Here is a 20,446-nt window from a genome sequence, read left to right on the forward strand (position 1 = left end):
GCGCATCCAAGCACCCCTTTCATTTCAAAAACAACAAACATTCTCAGGCGATAAATGGTGCATTTATGAGATACTATGCCAAGGACAACAATATAAACAATGTATCAAGCTCAAAATGATACCAAAAACGAAACTGCGAGATATGAATTTTGACACAATTGATTCTAAATGTTATCGTTCATATTGATAAATCGCTCTATTTTCGCCATACCCGCCTCTCCCCATGAAAGACTGATTCACAGGATTATACATGCTTTGTCCACCATTCCAACTCTGATTTATAGGAGCCATCTGACCCATCTGCGGAGCAGGTGTATATTGTTGACCCCAATTATGTGGATTTTGATTAAATTGATTATTCCACATTTGCTGAGACCACCAAATAGCATAAGCCATTGTTCCTGGGGGAGCAGGTGGCCCAGTTTGATTCGTATATGTTGTTTTAGCTGTATATCTAGGATGATTTGGATTCAAGAAAGAATCAGGATTTTCACGTAAGAATGCCTCTTGATCTTTTTGTGATAATCTGGAAAAAGCTAATGCCTGCTCGAATGGTCAGCTCTTCTACGTTTCTATTCAACAAGTATAGCATCAGGTTGGAAGAGCTTACTTCACGTTCCATTATTCTTTTTTTCCGTATAAACCACATTACAGCTATTATAATTGCTATACCTAATATTGCACCTGTTACACCTAAAGCAATTGCTAATTTTTCTCCTTTTGAGGCGCTATGTGGATCAATCGGTAAATCGCTTGGCGTATGTGTTGATACTTCCGCAAAGACTGTGTATGCTGAGGAAGGTGATTTAGGCCCTGGAGAGTAAGTGGGAGCTGGACCGATGGAAAAAGTTTGTGTTGAAAAGAAAGATTCTTGCTGTAAGATTGGGAAGGCACATTGGTTGTTGGAAGTCTAAGAACTCAATCAGCTCTTCGAACGGACATGTAGTCTGGCTTAATGACCCAACGTAGAATGAGAAAGGATTTTTAGAAGGTGATAAGAAGATTTAAGGAGGACCGGGATACAAGACCATACTCACCACATTGACCTGCATGTATGTCTGATTGACTACAAACATGTACCAACCATGTTCCAAGAATATGAAAGGCCAGGCAACCGCGTAGTTCTCTGCTGTGGCACTTGAATCAACTCATCGTAAGCTAAACTACGTCCAAAAGCTTGACTGGCTAAGCGTATTGACTCACCCGCATAGTCCATCACTGCCGACTGGAACAGCTTGTACTGAAGTTGGATCTTGCGTACCGACGTTCGGGAAAACCGCCACCTGATCATGACATGCTTTCCATAAGCTGCATATTCACTCATGAGATTGGGAATTCGAAAGCTTACTGTATAATTTGGAAACACTAATAATGGTTGAACTACTCTTAGCCAGCCTCCAGCAGTAGGAGCAGGTCTAGGAACAGGATCAACAAAACCGAAACTATAATTCAATCCTAAGAAGAGTTTGAGCTATATTTTCCGTCCTCGGAATGGTGACAGCTCAATAACTTACCGGTATATAAATGAGACCAAGGATTAGGCATTATCATACCCATTTTATCTGCTAAAGGCATTGGAGTATTAGCTGGAGTAAGCTTATAGCTTTTTGTGATCGTTTCTGTCTCTGTAGGTTGTTCATCTGGATATACAGTTGTAATTGGGGTTATTGTAACTGTTATAGTCTCAACTTCGTCTTCGGTCGGTGTAGGCTCATCTGAAGATTCTGATATTGGTTGATTATCATCTTGCCGCCGATGAAATGTTGTTGGAAGAGGTAGAATATCATTCAACGTTTTCGTGGCGGTTATCGATGACATTCCTTGAGCGACAGTATCCGTGGAGAAGATTGCGAGGGCAAAAAAATGAAACCAAAGCATGACACAAGATACAGGTAGATATGAATGATTAATCTATGAGCTGAATCACTGTATGAATATATACTTGTATGTTTTACTATGGATAATGTATCATTCAACTTGATTACATCTTCCTTTACACGCCGCCAAGAAGCACAAACCAAAGTGATCAACCTCCACTCCGAATATTTACTCATTCATTTACGTAATTATCCAAACTAGGAACAAAGGGAAATTAAAATTCAATAAACATGTACACATGGAATGACGCAATTCCCCAATCATATCCCCTTAAAAAAGTCAATCAACAAAGTAAGTAATGTAAAAAGTCATACGACCACTACCTTCTCAACGACAGGAGGCATAAACGTTTATCAATTTGATTTCTCTCTTTTCTTTTCATTCGAAAATCCAACTTTACTCTCATCATATCAGAGTATACATAGCCAACATGTCAAGCATCACTGACGGTCTCCTCATCAAGGTGAGTAATTACTTCTAATTCACTATATCCCGTCTATAGGCTCTATCGAAGTCTAACAACCCTTTGCCACCAAATCCTTCGCTGACGAATGCGTTGAACAACAGCTAGTCAACATTGTTGTCTATGCCGTATCACTCGGTTCTAATGTCTACAGTGTAGCTGGACCCGAAGACATGTATGGATCGAGTAAAGTCACATACATCACTCCTTCATAGTAAGTTCATTCTTCAAGGGTATTATATCCTTTGTTACTGCAGTAGTCTTATGCAAAATACTCACGGCTATCCGTAACACACATTTAGCTACGCTTTCTATGTGTGGTCACTTATTCACCTTTTACTCCTCGGAACTATTATCTTCCAATTCACAGCTAGAGGAAAATCAATTATCGTAGATTCCATCTCTTGGAGATTCGCTTTACTCGGTATTTTCAACTCTATTTACGTTTTCTTCTGGTCAAGACATTGGTATATCCTTGCCTTTGTTTTATCACTTTTGGTATCTGCAACTGTTTCTCAAATTTACTATGTTGTAAAGAGGGATCATTCCGATAAAGAAGGTTTAGGCGAAGAAGCTTTTGTTCATTTACCTTTCTCATTATATCACGGATGTAAGTTAAAGTTTGCCAGGGCCTGTGTGATGAGGACTGATCACTGAAATGATTTGCAGGGACCATCGTATTGGTTGTACTTTCCCTCTTTGAGGCTTTCGGAGTTAACGCTCATACTCACAAAGCTGGAATTTGGACTAAGATCTTCGTCTTCCTCGCTTTCGTTTTCCTTGAAACCACTGCTGCTGCCTACGCTTTCGCCTCCAAGGAAGGTGATGCTGCTGGTGCCGCCGCCATCACTTGGGCCTTGTTTGCTATCTGTGAGTTGGAAATGTCCCCTCAGATCAGGAGTCCACAACTGACAAAGTCTAATTCTTAGTCATCCACCAAACAAGCTCCAAGTTCATCCACTGGTCTGCTTTCGCCTTCTTCCTCTTATCTCTCTTGGCTATCGTCAAGTCTCTCATGTGAGCAGACTGTACAATTGTATTCAAAGCTGAGCTAACGAAACTTGCGAACAGTGCCACTGTAAGAGGATCGGGTACTTTGTTGCACGATGAAGAGAGAGCTCCTCTTGTCTCTGGATCCTCTTAAACAGCAGACCCGGTCTCAAATTGAGCAACCTAATGAGAACGTGTACATAATCGAAGGAGGAGAAGTGAATAAGCAGGATGGAATAGGGAAGATTGTCAGTAAAAGCACGTATGGGTATGGCACGATGTGTAAGGTGGTTGGAAAATCGAAAGGAGAACGGCTTCGGGAAAAACAAATATGATTTTGAGCTTGAGTATATTTGATGAATCATGAAATAATGTGCTTGTCTATATTTTGCTTAGCACAATACAATACATCTTGAAAACAGTCATACACATTTGAATAAAATCGGAAAGGAATGATCAGTCCACTTTTATCCTCTTGCTCCTTCGTATACCTTCTGACGGTATGGCCTTATTGTTCTTATTGGTTTTACTAATTTCAATTTCAGTTTTGGTTTTCTTATCATTACTTGTTGGCTTCTTCTTCGAGATGACTTCCTTTACTTGATTCTGTCCATCAATTTCAATCGATAAATCACGTTTCTTCTTTTGAGGCGAATTCGTTATTGAATTCAATTTAGATTTACCTTTTCCTTTAATATCTATCAATCCATCCCATCCACCTTTTGTACCAAGTTTAATTATAGTATCAAATGCAATTTGTTCAACAGGTTGAACACCTAACATTTTTAAAAATTAATTCAGCGTAAATTATTTAAAATTCTAATAAACCGAAAAGAAAAAAAAAAAAAGTTAAAAACATACTTAATCTACCTCTATTAACTAATTGCATAGATTTTAAAGATTCTAATTCTTTTTTACTTATATAATCAATTTCAATAGGCAAAGATGATGATGATGATGATAATGATGATAATGAAGATAATGTCTTTATTAATAATAATGTTGGTGGATATTTTAAACGTTCAATAAATTTTACATTTACCTTTTTTTTAAAAAAGTTTTTTTTTTAAAATAAAAAATTAGTTTATATAATAACTTTTTAAAAACCGTTGATTGATATCTACCATAAACCAAGTTGGATTTTCTTTATTAGTTTTAATATCGAAATATGGATGATCACTTTTGGAAAAATTATATATATATATATATTTTTTTTTTCAAAATTAATCTATTATATTTAGAAATTTAGAATTAAAATTTTAAATGAACATACGAATCCCAAGCTGTATCTATTATTTATTAAATATTTATTTTATCAGCTTTACATTTCTTGGATTTTATTTGAGTATTTAGGAAAAAAAAATCTTACAATCTGGATAACCTTCTTTTACTATTTCTGCAATAGCATATACACCTTTTAAGTTTACATGATGAATCAGTAAAAAAACAATAATTCGATAATAATTCGATGTGATTTTCATCCGAAAAAGAAAAGCTTACCAGGTGTTTTACAATTACTATGATAAAATAAAACCTATGCAAACAAACAATCTCATTTAAGAAATTGTACGTTTTTAATTAAACAATTAATTGATAATCATATTAACTAACTTTATCTCCCAATTTCATACGTTCTTTCATTATTTTCTTAGCTTCATGATTACGTACACCTACCAAAAGGTAGAATAATAAATCAAATCGAAAGAGTGAATCATCTTTTCGTCGAATGATAGAAACTTACCGTCCCATGGTGATACACTATTATGGAATTAATTTGACATCATTATTGAAAATATAAATTACTTACCCTAATTTTTCAAAATCATCTACAGAGAACTGTTAAACATGATCAGCTAAGCTACTTTTGACTGATTTCCCATTCATACCGAGGATCAATAAATGCTATAAACTAACTTTGACATCTTTACCTTTGATTATCCTTGAATCAGGTTCAGCTTTCATTAGCCAAGGCATGGTGATTGTTGAATATCAATCGAGATTTGAAATTAATCAGAATGGAACGAAATGGATAAAATTCGTGCTGTATATTCGCACAGATTTCTGTCGATGTTATTCCTTTGCTTCTTGTGAACGTATTGATTAGATATTTTATCTATTTTAGTGATCTCACCTGTTTGTATTTTGTGATTATCTTGTCAACAAACAGTCTCATGTTCATGTTCATGCTATCATCTTTAATATTCGGTCATCACCGGTTAATTGATTACGTGCCTGACAGGCTATTCAAAAATAATTTTACCACGGTTGTTTAATTCATTCTCTCGATTAATTCTGATATTTTGAATGTTTTCAAGTGTCATATGAAGAATATTATTGATATTGAAATTTAAATATATTTTGAGATATTTTATACAGTAAATATTTTAAATAGTGAAAAGAGGTATCAATCATCAGGATGTTTTCAAATCATTTGACATTTGATGAAAATCAACCTGAAGCTGGACCTTCTCATTTCAATTCCAACACAAATATTTCAATTAGTGCGAGTGCAGGTCCATCAATACATCCTGATAGATTAGCTTTAAATAATTTACCTATAGAAAGTAATGAAATTAAGAAACCTAAAAATAAGGTAAGATCATCTTTTCTTTAAACAATATTTCAAATAAATCACTAATTTTTATATTTTTGAGCATGCTAATAAATTATATATATATTAATTTTTTTAGAGTGAAGCTCAAAAGAATAGAGAAAAAAAGAAATTAAAAAAACGTAGAAAATTAGAAAAAGCTAAAAAAGCAGCAGCACCTAAAATTAATAAAAAAGAATGGAAATCTGATCCAGTATTAGAAGCTTTAAAGCGTTCGAATAATAAATCTTTAGATGATACGAATGGTAAAAAAGAGAATGATGATGAGGATGATGATGATGAAGATGAAGATGAAGATGATGAATCTCTAGAAAAGGATGAAACAAAGTTAGATGAGGAGAATGAGAAAGAAAGAAAACGTAAAGAGAAAAGAGAAAAGAGAGAAAAGAGAGAAAGGAAAGAAAAGAGAAGAATAGAGAGAGAAAATCAAAATCAAAATCAAGATCAAAATCAAAATCAGGAAAATCAGGTAGAAGAGGAAAATAATGAAGATTCGATAATGGATCAAGATCAAGATCAAATCGAAGATGTCAATGTCAACGAAATTGAAGAACTGAATAAAGAAGATTCACCTCCACCACTTGAAGCTTTTCCTTTACCTAGATCAGCACCTGCTCCTGCACCTGAAATTTTAGCAAAACAAGGTTTACCATCAGGATTAGAAAATGCTGAATTCATTGATCAATCTTTAAGAATTGAATTAAATGATTTTAAAGTATTACCTACAAGAACTATATTGAATGATAAACATGTTGATGAAGAAAATAACGTTTCAGGAGAAACAAAAGGATTGAGTGAGAGGATGAAAGGGAAATTGAAAGAAAATGGTATAAATGATTTCTTTGCTGGTGAGTTGTTTTACAATCCGGAATGAATGTGTATTTGTATCAATCATTTTAGGCAACTCGGCATTGATATTACCTTGGGAACACGATGCGCTGACTTTTGCATCCCCCGATTAGTACAAGCTGCTATTTTACCTGAATTGCTTTCGCTTCGTCTTTTACCATTGCAATATGATATATTGAATGATTACTTAATATCGGCACCAACTGGATCTGGTAAAACATTAGCATACGCTATACCTATAATTGAAATTTTGTCAAAACGAATAACGACGAAATTACGAGCTTTAATCGTATTACCCACTAGAGAATTGGTAACACAAGTGAGAGATACACTTGAGATGTTATCTAGAGGAACGGGTTTGACTGTGAGTCGAGATTCACTTTCAAGGCTCATTCCGTGCATACCTGGAAAATGATAGATAAACACATTGCTGATTGAAATGATGTGATAGATTGGTTCGGTCACTGGACAAAATTCATTCGCACAGGAACAAGCTCAGTTGATAGCTGATATGGAAACTCCGTAAGCTAGCATTTATAGTAACGGGAATATTCAAGCTAATTTGGTCCTGATAATTTTAGATTACTCGGTGGATCATCAAAATTGGATATTCTGATCGCTACTCCAGGTAGATTAATGGATCATTTAACGTCAACGCCAAATTTCACTTTACAGCATTTACGATTTTTGGTATGTCTAATTATTCTCATATGATAATTAAGTTATTAATAACATAGATATTTTTAGATTATTGACGAAGCTGATCGATTACTTAATCAATCATTTCAAAATTGGTTATCATCTGTTTTATCTTTTATAAATCCACCTGATCCACCTAGACAATTATCTAAAGATTTCAAATATCAACCTTGGGATAAAGTTGCTCCTGCATGGCAAGAAGGATTAGGTTTGATAGAAAGAAATGAAGAATGGCAAGAACCAATACCTATTGTTGTGGGTTTTTTTTGGGGGGGGTAAATTAAATTGAAGCTAATTAATTTTCATTTTTTTATTTTATAGTGTCAAAAATTATTATTTTCAGCAACTTTAACTAGAGATCCACAAAAAGTTGCAACATTAAATTTAAATTTACCAAAATATTTTATAATTCAATCTTTTACTGATTCTAAAAATAATTTAATTGAAAATATTGGAGAAAAATTTTCATTCCCTTTAACATTAATTGAAAAAATGATAATTCTACCTTCAAATTTAAAATTATTAAATTTAATTCATTTATTATATTTTTATATTAATTTTAATAATGAAAAAGAAAATTGTTTAATTTTTACAAAATCAATTGAAAATTCTGAAAGATTAATTAAATTATTAGAATTTTTTAAAGATGCTTTTATTATTAATTCTTTATCAAAAAGATTAAATATAAAAGTTTATAATAGTGAATTAAAATTAAATGAAAGGAAATTAATTTTGAATGATTTTATAAATGGTAAAATTAATATGTAAGTTTTGATTTGAATTTTTCCTTTTTGAACTCGACTTTACAAAGGGCGCAAAAAACTTTTGAGTCAATTGATTTTGATTCTTTATTTTTAGTTTGGTTTGTTCTGATTTAATCTCAAGAGGAATTGATTTACCTTGTGTTTCAAATGTAATTTCTTATGATATTCCAATTGATATTAGAAAATATGTACATAGAGTAGGAAGAACAGCTAGAGCTGGTAGAATAGGTACAGCATGGACAATTGTTGAAAAACAAGAGGTAAGTTTAAATAACATATCCTATCTTTTTTTAAATAAGGAAAAAAAAAAAAGGATTGTAAAGATAATTTATTATTTTTTATCTCTGTATAGGCATTACATTTTAAAAGTATGATGAATAATGCTGGACATTTAAAATCAATTAAAAAAGTAAAAATAAAAGAAGATGATTTGGTTGATTATAAAGAAAGTTATGAAGTGAGTTTTGTTTTGATATTTTAAATTACATTATTTAGAAGCTATACTAATCAATTGAGATTTTAAAAGATCGCTATGAGACGATTAAAAGAGTATTATAGTAGAGATACGTAAAGCCTTTAAGTACAGAGTGGTGGCTATTAGTGAAAAAGTATGGCAAAGAATTGCATATATAAATTATCAATCATTTTGCATTGCATAGTATTTCATATAATCATCAATTTCGTCAATATCGTTATATACGGATCATATTATACAACAGTTCTATACACCTACAAAACCCATATGAATGTAAAGTGTCAAATGAGGCACCAGTCTTCAACTTCTATTCAAGTGTTAAATCTCATTTTAGATTTCAAATGATGTTAGGTGAATGACAATCACGATATAGTCGAATCATTCGCTTGTTCCGGTTTATCCTCTAACAGCTTCTCAATCTCTTTTAAAATCGGACCAGACCCATCTTGCTCCTTCTCATCATCTTGAATATCCTGTTTAAGCTTTTCATAATAATCCTTGATCTTCTCAATCGGTTCTACCCAATCAATCCTATTAGCTTTTTTTTCGTGAGATTTAGAGAATCAAAAACATATAATTTTACTAACCTTTAGCTAAGATCATTAATTTTATTTTTTCTTTCTCATTCCTCAACTTAATTAAATTGTTATCCAAATCGTTTGAATCATCAATTGATATATTTGATTCATCCAGAGATAAAGAATTTATCAATTGTTCAATATTTGAAAAACTTTCTTGTAATTGAGATACTATTGAAATTAATTGAGGTGTTCTTGAATTTAATTTAGATATTGTATCTCCAGCTGAGAATAGCTAATCAAAACGATTTTTATTATCAGCATTCTCAAAATGTAATTGATACATTGAATATGTTATAATTTTCGACTCACTTGATGATGATGATTATATACTAAACTATGTCTTGATCCTTCTAAATTACCAATATCTATTTTAAAGCATTACGATTAATTTAATTTTTTCCAATAATTATTTAAAACTTAACATACCTCCATTTAACTTTGAAGCTGTTTCCATTAATTCCTTTAAATTTGATTTCGAAATTAATTCTTCGTAATACGCAGAAGCATTAAATGAAGTTGAATCTATTTATATATATGAAATTAGCTAAATGACCTCCCATGTTGGTAATGATCAATAAAGCTAACCTATATCTGTTGGATTTCCTCTTTCACCTTGTCGAATATTATTACTTGAAGGTGAAGAAGGAGTTGAACCATCTTTTATTCCATAAAAATTTCTAAATTGTTCTCTTCTTGCTTTACGTTGTTCATTATTTAATCCACTATCTAATCTTTTCATTTCACCTGATCCTGATCCTGATCCAGAACCACCGCCATCTGTATATGTACTTATTTTTCTAGGTGGAGTTGCCATCGGACGACTTGGCATTTCTGAATGTCTTCGTGGTATTGGTGATGAAGTTGCCATTTTGTAATGAAGTTAACTGTTATATGTTATATATTCTATGAAGGTAAGATAATCGTTAAGTTAATTACTCTCATGTAAACAATTACTTTATCGTCATGAACCCGAACATATATTCCCCACGCGATACCCTATATTAAAGTATTATTTATTTATCACGTGACATTATCATCTTTCCCTTTTTCAAGGAATATAATTATAATAAGTAAAATGAAATAAATGAACAACGGGAGAATAAGATCATTTTGATCCTTTGTCAATTCTACGACATATAAAAATATACATCAAAATATCATATAAGATATAGAACACTATTGAATTTGTTCTCATATTGAATCACTCTGATCTAACAACCTCCGAGAGGCGTTGAAACGTAATAAAAATCAACAAGGGAAACGACTATTAGTCCATAAACCTATCACTTGGATAATACAGTTGAACATTAATCAAATTAATCTCATCTCCGTTGAATTGCGCATTTTCGTTTAAGAGCTTGAATCAGCGTCAGTCGAATAGAACAAAAAGAAACTTGCCAACGCTTCGACAGTAGCCGAATAACATATACAATCGTCAAAAGAACACATATACTTTAATACATCATGTCAGCCGCTACCACCCTCCCTCCTCAAGCTGCAACAGCCAATGCCAATGCTCTCGCGGATGCATTAGCAGCAGCTTCCATATCATCATCATCATCACCAAAACCTGAAGAAGACAAGGACGATGATCTTGAAGATGGTGAAATTAGGGATGATGAGGATGAAGAGGATGATGGAAAAGTGAAAACTGTTTTCGATGACGCCAGCAAATTCAACGTTAAGGTTAGTCAAAGTTCCTTTCAATGAGTATCTTTATCATCATCGAAGTCCCATCTCTCTCGTTTGTTTCTCCTCTACAGACTGCAGTGCGCAAGTTGATCGACGGGCCATATTAATGCTTCGTTCCCTATCTAGCACCCCCTCTACTCCACCTGGACATTATTCTTCGATTCCCCTCAATCCAAACTTCTTCCCAAAACACCATCATCGACACCTGCAACACCGCAAGGAGGTGGTGGAGGATGGATGGAAGATATTAGAAAGGTAGTTGCCTTTGATTCGGTAGAGGAATTTTGGGGATTATACAACAATATTATTCCCCCTTCGCAATTACCTGGTAAAGCCAATTACTACTTGTTCAAGGTGAGTCAGCTCGCCACACGTTCAGCTACCTACATGGAAATCGATACAGAGCTGAGTACCGATCTATTTCTAGGATGGAATCATGCCTGCATGGGAAGATCCTAAAAATAAGAATGGTGGAAAATGGTCAATTCAAGTCCCAAAGGAGAAATCGAAGGGTGCTATTGATAAGATGTGGTTATACACCGTAAGCTATTGCATCTCGCGTACAATGAAGTGTGTTCATAACATGTTGATACCTCTATCCGGTCTCTTTAGATGCTCGCTGCTATAGGTGAAACATTCGAAACACCCCTTCCCGGACCAGACGATAAAGAAGCTCCAGCTCCATCTCAATCAGATTTAGTAACAGGTGTCATTGTATCTTCTCGACCTGCTTTGTGAGCTTCTGTCGTACAATTTCTGAGCCTAGACGCAAGCTGACATGACCCGACTTTAGCTACCGTATCTCTATCTGGACTCGACAGGCACCTGACACCACCCTTACAGAAGCCGACGCTTTGATGTCGCGGGTTCTTACAATCGGTCGACACTTCAAAGTATCAGTACTTGGTTATGAATTGGAACAAAAATTAGTGACTGGTGGATTCCAAACTGAAATCATGTTTGAGAGGTGAGCTATAGTCCTTGGCTATCGGCATTTACGAGAATAGGGATTGACTTTTGTTCATTTGCATTGCAGTCATAAAGATAGTGAGAAGAAGGGTAACAAGAACAAGATTATCATTTGATTTACCAGTAGAATCGCAAGTTTGACTGTGATGTCAATGTCATTGAGGGCTGGAGAAAGGTTTATTTGATGCATATAGAATCACACTGGGGGTTGTGTTGAAGAAGAGCACAGAAAGTCGAGTTTTACCATATCTATATCCAACCCTTAATGATATTTCTCATATCTCTGTGCATACATAGGTTTTCTTATGCATATCTGATTTATACATTAAGGAAATACAATTACATGTGGAAAGTAGTACAAATGATACAAGGTCAAAAATACAATTATCAATAGAATTACACAAAACCAACCCCCTAAATAAATATAAAATTTGAATAAATCAAGAAAATTTTTATATTATCCAGTATAAACTCTTAACCAACCTTTTATTCCTTCTCTACAAATTAAACATTTCGCATTATCATCATCATCATTATCTTCATCATTATTATTATTATTATCGAAATTTGATGAAGAATTTAATTTTATTCTACCTTTTTCTTTTTCATCTATTTCAAATTTAAATACATCATTATTAGTTTGATTATAATAATTAATTAAATTTTTTCCTGTAAATTCTCCATTAATTTTATTTTCTTCAGGTATTCTATATCCACCTAAAGCTAATTTTCTAGATTTTGAATGATTTTTAGTTGCATTCATTAATATTGTATTATATGATTTACCTTGACACCATTGTGTTGTTGTTGTTGAAGGACTCGAATTTGAATTTGAATTTGATTTTGATTTTGTAGTTTTAGATCGATGTATAAGTAATGGAGCGCAAATATAACATAAATTCAAATGACAACCTATTTTATATTTTCATTAATAAATCATATTTAAGAATTGGAGGTGGAATAGGAATGTGTCTCACAAGGTAAAAGTACAGCTGAAGGTGGTCTATTTAAACATAATAAACAAAGAGGATATGGTTTTTCAATTATTTCAGAGTCTACAGTAGTAGTCTTATGTGAATCTTTATTAATGTCTGATTCTTGATCAAAATCTGATAGACTTTCAATCGAAGTTGATATTCCTGATTCTATAGAAGTTGATAATTCTGGTATTGCATCGTCGAAATTGGAATCTTCCTGCGATCTAATTGGTATACCTTGACGAAGACGTCTTGAAGTATCTAATTCTGGACCTAATTTGGATAAATCAAAATTACTCATTGTATAATCGATTCCATAAAAGTATAAGAATTGATTAGTGGTACCATACATATATCTTCTATATATATACATATCTGATTCAGCCTATTACATATCGTTTCATTGATGTATTCATACACCTTATACAATGAAAACGACTGATGATCATGTGCACAAAGCTTAAATTGATATCAATGCGGTATTCCGATTTACCGGCCGGATGATTTAATCAGGTGACTAACCGGTATTTGTACTGTACTCGTACGTTAAGGGCTACCTCCGAAAGGCCATTTAGAAGGTAGCGTTTTTAGCATTTAAGACATTCCGGATAGTTCAAAAAACTTGGTAATTTAATCATAAACATTGTGATGTTCATATTCTAGTATTTAAGATACTATCTCAAGCAGGATAATGGAACTGTTGAACACACCTCCTTACAATCTTTCAGTGGTTCCATTATTTGTGTGAATCATTGGATATGTCATTTTGTGGCTCTTTGTTGCCAATGAACCTCTCTTTTTTTTCGAGCTCGCCTTTCATTATAATCCTTTATATCAAAATCATCATCCGCCGGTTTGTTTTTTTTTTTTGACTCGATCATTATCGAATTTCGTACATATATATATATATGATGTTTCACCTTCATACATAGAGCGTATGCATTTCGAAAAGCCCCTATACGCCCTCAAGTTGGAAAAGCATAAACATTATCTGCCATAAATCAGAAGTCACGTTTTCAACATGTTTATATCCACTCTCCAAATTCTTCGCCTGATGAAGCTGTACAAGCTCAAGTTGATAGGCAATTTGGTATACTCAATTCTTACCAATATGATGAGACTAATACTCATACTCAATTTTATCCGAGTCAAGTATTTGGCGTTGGAAAGAAACTTACATATAATTAAAAAAAAATGGTCAATTCGCATATCGCATTCGTGAAGATCATTCAATGTACATGAATGCAAGAGCCGCCAGGGACTTACCTACCACTATAAATCGTTCTTCTTTTCCGTCTATCAACCCAAAGCATAGTACTCGACTCGATGAGAAATACAGAGGATACAAGAAGGAAGTGGCGAATAGTACGATTGACTTGTTGACTTCAAGGGGCATGACGATAGATCAAGCTGTCGAATATTTCGACAATTCCACTAAGCTTAAAAGTAGCGAAAAGAAGAAAAAGTCTCCATCTAAGACCCCAAAATTGTATAATTGGAATTAGGATGAATACACTGGACTCGATGATTTTTCAATGGTAGTCTAAAAATCTTGGGTGATGAGATTTCCGAAATTGGCTGCAGTATATACTCTCACACATTATCAGTCGTTTCGTTCATAGGTAGCTACAATACTATGCAGTCATTCAACTTTCAGTGGCACTCGATTCGCTGATTCATTGTCATGTGAAATCTTGTGTTATAAGACGTCCAACATCCTATCCTTTGTAAAATTGCATATCATCGTTCTTTTGTCTCTTCAAGTCCTCGCTAGGACTTATCTCGGCCAGTCGAATGATGAATCTGACTTTTTATTCGAAACGCCCTCCTTTAATAATTATCCTTTTTACCAATTCATGACCCGTCGATATTTACTTTTTCATGACTCGATAGCCGACCATTTTCATACATATAAAAGACCTACAATATTCGCACCTAAAAGAATAATTCTGCATATCAAACACTTTCCAATCACATTCAATAATTTGCCACTTACCAACAATTACACCTACTAGATGTCATCTCATCAACCTTCCAACTCGTCAACTGACGATATCGATCAGCGAGATGTACAAGCTCAACTTGATAGCCAGCTTGGAGTACCGCCAACCGTAACAGATGGATCTCCAGAACCAGACCAAAGACAACTCGACGCTCAACTAGGCATCACCCGAGATGGCCCCCCCAGACCTAGCACTTGTGACGGTCCTGATTGTGGTAGTAGAAGATAAGTCCGAAGGGATAGAACCTACTGTAGATTAACAATCACTACCTCTTATTTCGTCTGACGAGTTAAATTTTAAGTACCGATAGTTTGAGGAGATTATGTAACTGTTTGTGCAGGGGAAAGCGGGTTTTCGAAGCATTCCAACACGTTATCGGATCCTTCAGCTGATTTAAGCTAGTTCACACCAATTTGTGCAGATCTACTGAACCTGAGCGTCTTGTGCTTTTGTCCACTATCCGTTCAATCCTTTTCCATATCAAGCGACATCACTACTTTATGATATTCACCTTTCATACTTTGATTCTCCTTTTTCCCAGAATATGCCTGGTTCGTAAACTTCCCCATAATGCTGAAGTTGAAAGTACACGAGTGGCGATGAAGTATTCCCCAAATATCTTGAATCATCCTTTATCGATATCTCTCCTTTACGATGATATCACTCTGTCATATCACTCCTTATAATAACCACCTTTCATAATTTATCTCTCTTTTCACAGAAATATGGACTATTCGTAAGTTTCGCCAAAATGACGAGAGTCAAATTTCAAATTTTGCAATGATATATTCCCCAACGATTTTCAGTCATCCTTTATTATTATTATTTGAACCTTTCCTTTTCGATTACCTCATTTCTTCGTCGAATAATTACATCATATATCAATCTTCGAGTTAGAAAGAGGTAGATTAACAAGGGATTGCAAAAATGAACGGAGAGTTCTCTTTTGAGCTTGACTTCTTGGAGTCAAAAAGGAGATTCAAATCGACTCAATTCGGTTAGTTCAGGAATCTACCTATATATAGCTACGTACAGCAACCATAAAATTCAAAATCAAACAACACATTTCAACAAATCAATTTATCAAATCAAGTACTACATCAATATGTCTGATTTCTCTGACACAATTTCTGATTTAAAGATCGAATACAATCCCGATACAAACACCTTTTATCAATCCACCGAATGGGGACCAACTGTACGTGTTGGGAGACAAGTAGTGAGGGATCTGATTAATAGTCATAATCCATCTATCAACTCAAGTAATCCCGCACATTCAGCTTCAAAGGCATCAGAGACATCAATGAGTCTCGATGATAGTATATTCCTGATTAAACTGGAGTGTGCAGTTACCAGTTCTGAGATAGATTGGAAAGAATTCTGCACTGCAGTTTGGTTCGAAGAATCTGGAAAAGACATGCCTCAAGGTTCTTCTCAATTATCTTCCAACGTTTCCGGTACCCGAGACGGAAATGAGACGGGCAAGTCTGGTGCTGATGTTTCGGCAGGAAAAGAACCCAAGTCCGTACAGAGACAAAAGCGTCAAAAACAATCCATGAATCAAACATCAGAATCTTCCCATGAGGAGAAAGAACAACTCGTCAATAGGCACATCGGGGAATCCGTTGAGAACGATCCTTCATCCGCACCAACGAGTCTGAGAGTCAAAGGAAGCGAGATGAAGGATATAAAATTCAACGCACAGACCATTTTAAAACCAGGAGAGACTTACGGCAGAGGATCAAGGAATAAATGATCACTTTACGAGCGTCTTCGATGATTAGATTGGATCGTACGGTAGTATATGTAATCCTTAGTCCTATATCAAGATACATCTTATATGCTACACATGATATGAAATAAATGGTACTCATCAAATCTATAAGGTAACAATCCTAATTAATTATCGATATATTTCACTTTCCGTACTTTCCCTATTACCTTTCGTTATGAAGCCCTCTTCAGTCACACTTTGTGATGAATTATGTATCTTTCCTTGCCAAATACCTAATTCCATACCTGTATCCCATCCTACTTCTTCATCTTCAGCCCACTCTGACTTATGTTTTGGCGCATCAGGTGGAGTTGGCATTTGTATTATAAGGCCCATACGTATTGGTACGCCAGATTCTATTGATCTATTCACCTCTTTCACTTGTTGTGGGAAAGTTTCAATAGGGTATGGTCTTTGACGGAATCCAAAAAGAGGTCTGGTTGATAATGATTCTTGTTGAGGAGAATTAGGTAACCGATTAGTGAGAGGAAGAAGTGATTGAATTGATATTGGCTATAATTCAAAACTCATCAATATCAATGTATTCTCACAAAGTAAAACGAGGTCTTGAAAGATAACTCACGTCAACTACATTCAAAACATCCGATTCTCCCTCCACTTCATCCTTATAAATCACCTCATCGTATATCTTGGGTTTATGCTTCAACGTCTCCCTATCCCTTTCTCTTTGTCTACGATTATTTAATTCTCCTTCCATATTACCTAATCTATCAAACCCTTCACTAGTCCATCCTGCTAAACCACTTAATCCCCAATAATTTTCACTAGTATTCACTGGAAGTGGATCTCCCCTTGCTAGAGCGATCTGAGTTGCAGTTCTATATCGACGACGCATTCTAACTGCTCGTAAAGCTAAACATCCTGCTAGTATTAAGAGGACCAGGAGAATACCGAGAAACTATGAAAGTTCAACAATCAGTACTTTTGATGACACCCAGCTGGACATTGTACAAGATGAAGCTGCTGGTAACAAAATTCGATATATCTTGAGACGCATTGTGAAGTAAAATTATTACTCACAACTAAATAATAGACATTCGGAGTTCCATTCCTCTCATCACTTTTCGTACTACTCTGTGTTGGAAAAAGGTTCTGCGTACTAGTACTTGCTACACCTGATGTTGGTGAACCACCAAAAAGAGGTTGATCTGAAGTTGTTGTACTCATCGCATTTGGATTATATCCTAAATTTCTACGTTTTATTGAGGGGCCGAAAGATGAAGCCGGCCCCGATTGTATTTGAGTTAATGACGACAGCGTGTCAATCGAAATCAGAGGTATGACAACGCTGTACAAGAACCTTCAACCAGGTGATGCGATTTGTAAGTATCTGGAAAAAAGAAGGATCGACCGCGATATGAGAATATTTTTAGTCAGATGTATCTAGCGCGGGTGATGTTGTTTATGCCCTATATTTCGATTCAATGCGCAATCTTCTGATTCCTTTGAAGGGTGTGATAACCGATTATGTTTGATTCGATGATATTGGGCGATTTGAATGTTGATTGTAGAATTTGCAGAATAAAGAGACTGAACATCGAAAGAAGGCAAATTCGAAGATTACATAGTCAATGTTGAATTCTGTCGTCATAACGTAAACAAGGTGGCAAATCGCATTCCGCAGCCATCTCATAATCATCATGAAATGTATACAACCACATATCCAGCTACTATATACCGCTATAAAGTTTACATCTACAGAACGGAGCTTATACATATTTGATTGATATGTTCACGCTGACGGGCAATGCAGGGTCAGTGACCACAATTCCCTCATCCTCACCCAGCAAGTCAACCAGCGGCTTCTCAAGATTCGGTCGAGTGGCTGTATAAACATCCGGCGGAGATGGCCAGAAAAGGGCACCCCGAGAGTAAGATAACGATGGTTTTGATATTTGACTAGTACGTAAGATCGAGTAAGCAAAGCCGGAATGTGGATCGTCAGATAAGCCATGCTTACAGGTCTTGTCGATTTATCAAACTCTCAATGAACCTCTCTAATGTCCAATCTCTCTTCGCTTCAGCGATCAGGCTTTCTCCTCCGCAGACGGGACATTCCGGTCGTTTCTCATGTTCGAATGTATAAGTATACACTGATTCGTTTCCAACATACTATTTTGTCCACCTGTATAAGCATGCTTGTACCAAGCACAAGTAGGATAGCTTACCATCATATAATTGTTCAGATATGGTGCTGCTGCGGTAGCTATCTTTAAAGCTTCATTACAACATGACGCTGCAGAGATTCGTCAGCTGACACCTCAGGACGATTCGATGGAAACAGCTCACCGGCAATGATAGCGTTCGTACTGGCAATGGCGGGAATGATGTTCTTGACCACACCCTGGGTCAAGGCCCACGTGACACCTTCAATCTTGAATTGAGCCGCTCTCGCAGAAGCTTGTTGATATAGCCATTCTATGTGATCTGGGTCATCTGTATCTAGCTTTTTCTCTGTCCACGGCCAGTCAGCTATTGTGTGAGGTGGTTTACTAACGAAGCTGACGTGACTCACCCTTATGTACTTTTGGCCATTCCAGCACACTTGCCCATTCTATACAGTGTTCAGGTAACCTCGGCGTATTCGCGATTGTGCAAATAGGAAATGCCGTCGGTGGAGTCAACATATCGATCTAAGCACCCGTCAGTTGCGAATTTGACATTGAACGCGAAGGAGACTCACCGAGCATTCATAACACGAAGTGACAGTAGGCAATATCACTCTAGCTTGACCCTTAAATCCCTCTGTTCCACCATCTATCAAGGGTTTGAGCTGTTCCTCATCTTCCTCAGCCATCTGTACGAGCGTTGCATTGATCCATCTTCGTGCTGATATGCTGTCCAGGCCAGCGACGACGATGTTGAATTGCTGATAGAAAGTTGTAGGGTGATCTTGTATTTTGCCGTGGTATCTAAGAAAAACATTTCAGCTGTGTTACAGCACAGGACGGCTGGAAAGCAATAGCTAATTGCACTCACGGAGTAACTTTAACACCGGGTACTCGGTTCATGACAAATTCAGCAGCCACTATGGCTTTCGATTTTCCTACATCCGACTCCCTAAAATGAAACAGCTCACGTAAGCGCAATCAAACAGGCCATGAAGTAGGAAAAGCTCACCGGAACAGGAATTGCCGATTCAAGTTTGAGATATCGATAGTATCCATATCGATCACATGGATATCATTGAATCCAGCTGTGAGAATGTGTCAGCTTGGTGATACAAGGATGTCATGAGAGAATACAGCTGACTCACTCAATGCTAGATTTTGCAATATCTCACAGCCTAAGCCACCTGCTCCAATGACTAAAACCTTGCTTTGCTTTCGCAGGAAGTCTTTCGTCTAAATGTCGTTCGTCAGCTATCAAGTGAAAAATACACCAATCTCGTAAGCTGACTTACCCCTTCACCTCCTACAAATTCTTCTACTGTCCAGGGACCTCTTCGATCAAGTACTTTATCAATACTTGCAAATCGACTTTCATCAGCGAGATAGCTATCGATCTTTGAGCTCGAAGCTATACCATTTGTTACGCCATTGAGTACTGCAGCTGCCATATTTTTTGGTGATACACCTTTTGGATATATCAAAGTAAGAGAAGGAAGGAGGGAAGGATAATGATGATTGCTTACATTCTGTATATACATTGACGTGAGGTTGATTGTATGGAATGAGGCGCCCCGAGCTCTAGACGGACT

At 35.6% G+C, this 20,446-nt stretch overlaps 11 protein-coding genes across 11 annotated transcripts; 5 read left to right on the forward strand and 6 right to left on the reverse strand.

The window, feature by feature from the left end:
- Positions 1-171: 171 nt before the first annotated feature.
- I206_106671 (uncharacterized protein) lies at positions 172-1,818 on the reverse strand (the record flags this gene model as incomplete). The annotated part of the gene is made up of 6 exons (XM_019159133.1): positions 172-543; positions 611-910; positions 1,038-1,137; positions 1,204-1,283; positions 1,349-1,455; positions 1,515-1,818. 6 exons carry the CDS (start codon positions 1,816-1,818, stop codon positions 172-174), a joined length of 1,263 nt encoding a protein of 420 aa, XP_019007805.1.
- Positions 1,819-2,308: 490 nt separating this feature from the next.
- Positions 2,309-3,485, forward strand: I206_106672 (uncharacterized protein; the record flags this gene model as incomplete). Its single annotated transcript, XM_019159132.1, has 6 exons — positions 2,309-2,341; positions 2,446-2,555; positions 2,644-2,951; positions 3,011-3,211; positions 3,271-3,358; positions 3,413-3,485. The coding sequence occupies 6 exons, from the start codon at positions 2,309-2,311 to the stop codon at positions 3,483-3,485; spliced, it is 813 nt and encodes a 270-aa protein (XP_019007804.1).
- A 302-nt stretch (positions 3,486-3,787) lies between these two features.
- On the reverse strand, positions 3,788-5,305 carry I206_106673 (uncharacterized protein; the record flags this gene model as incomplete). Its single annotated transcript, XM_019159131.1, has 10 exons — positions 3,788-4,107; positions 4,193-4,373; positions 4,456-4,510; positions 4,605-4,620; positions 4,701-4,745; positions 4,832-4,865; positions 4,943-5,001; positions 5,073-5,089; positions 5,139-5,167; positions 5,246-5,305. The coding sequence occupies 10 exons, from the start codon at positions 5,303-5,305 to the stop codon at positions 3,788-3,790; spliced, it is 816 nt and encodes a 271-aa protein (XP_019007803.1).
- Positions 5,306-5,747: 442 nt separating this feature from the next.
- Positions 5,748-8,825, forward strand: I206_106674 (uncharacterized protein; the record flags this gene model as incomplete). The annotated part of the gene is made up of 10 exons (XM_019159130.1): positions 5,748-5,924; positions 6,022-6,790; positions 6,905-7,155; positions 7,243-7,313; positions 7,373-7,481; positions 7,539-7,745; positions 7,812-8,254; positions 8,349-8,514; positions 8,607-8,711; positions 8,781-8,825. 10 exons carry the CDS (start codon positions 5,748-5,750, stop codon positions 8,823-8,825), a joined length of 2,343 nt encoding a protein of 780 aa, XP_019007802.1.
- Positions 8,826-9,091: 266 nt separating this feature from the next.
- I206_106675 (uncharacterized protein) lies at positions 9,092-10,178 on the reverse strand (the record flags this gene model as incomplete). The annotated part of the gene is made up of 5 exons (XM_019159129.1): positions 9,092-9,246; positions 9,317-9,542; positions 9,620-9,675; positions 9,737-9,832; positions 9,896-10,178. The coding sequence occupies 5 exons, from the start codon at positions 10,176-10,178 to the stop codon at positions 9,092-9,094; spliced, it is 816 nt and encodes a 271-aa protein (XP_019007801.1).
- A 596-nt stretch (positions 10,179-10,774) lies between these two features.
- I206_106676 (uncharacterized protein) lies at positions 10,775-12,087 on the forward strand (the record flags this gene model as incomplete). Its single annotated transcript, XM_019159128.1, has 6 exons — positions 10,775-10,996; positions 11,129-11,356; positions 11,430-11,543; positions 11,615-11,736; positions 11,796-11,969; positions 12,039-12,087. The coding sequence occupies 6 exons, from the start codon at positions 10,775-10,777 to the stop codon at positions 12,085-12,087; spliced, it is 909 nt and encodes a 302-aa protein (XP_019007800.1).
- Positions 12,088-12,428: 341 nt separating this feature from the next.
- On the reverse strand, positions 12,429-13,249 carry I206_106677 (uncharacterized protein; the record flags this gene model as incomplete). The annotated part of the gene is made up of 2 exons (XM_019159127.1): positions 12,429-12,883; positions 12,949-13,249. 2 exons carry the CDS (start codon positions 13,247-13,249, stop codon positions 12,429-12,431), a joined length of 756 nt encoding a protein of 251 aa, XP_019007799.1.
- A 1,714-nt stretch (positions 13,250-14,963) lies between these two features.
- On the forward strand, positions 14,964-15,179 carry I206_106678 (uncharacterized protein; the record flags this gene model as incomplete). The annotated part of the gene is made up of 1 exon (XM_070203380.1): positions 14,964-15,179. One exon carries the CDS (start codon positions 14,964-14,966, stop codon positions 15,177-15,179), a length of 216 nt encoding a protein of 71 aa, XP_070059481.1.
- Positions 15,180-16,056: 877 nt separating this feature from the next.
- I206_106679 (uncharacterized protein) lies at positions 16,057-16,707 on the forward strand (the record flags this gene model as incomplete). Its single annotated transcript, XM_019159126.1, has 1 exon — positions 16,057-16,707. One exon carries the CDS (start codon positions 16,057-16,059, stop codon positions 16,705-16,707), a length of 651 nt encoding a protein of 216 aa, XP_019007798.1.
- Positions 16,708-16,854: 147 nt separating this feature from the next.
- On the reverse strand, positions 16,855-17,913 carry I206_106680 (uncharacterized protein; the record flags this gene model as incomplete). Its single annotated transcript, XM_019159125.1, has 3 exons — positions 16,855-17,238; positions 17,309-17,644; positions 17,767-17,913. 3 exons carry the CDS (start codon positions 17,911-17,913, stop codon positions 16,855-16,857), a joined length of 867 nt encoding a protein of 288 aa, XP_019007797.1.
- A 542-nt stretch (positions 17,914-18,455) lies between these two features.
- I206_106681 (uncharacterized protein) lies at positions 18,456-20,305 on the reverse strand (the record flags this gene model as incomplete). The annotated part of the gene is made up of 10 exons (XM_019159124.1): positions 18,456-18,645; positions 18,707-18,858; positions 18,915-18,982; positions 19,036-19,200; positions 19,262-19,379; positions 19,430-19,658; positions 19,726-19,806; positions 19,867-19,942; positions 20,003-20,090; positions 20,150-20,305. 10 exons carry the CDS (start codon positions 20,303-20,305, stop codon positions 18,456-18,458), a joined length of 1,323 nt encoding a protein of 440 aa, XP_019007796.1.
- Positions 20,306-20,446: the final 141 nt, after the last annotated feature.

This window comes from Kwoniella pini, chromosome 9, assembly GCF_000512605.2.
Source record: "Kwoniella pini CBS 10737 chromosome 9, complete sequence".
Lineage (NCBI taxonomy): Eukaryota > Fungi > Basidiomycota > Tremellomycetes > Tremellales > Cryptococcaceae > Kwoniella > Kwoniella pini.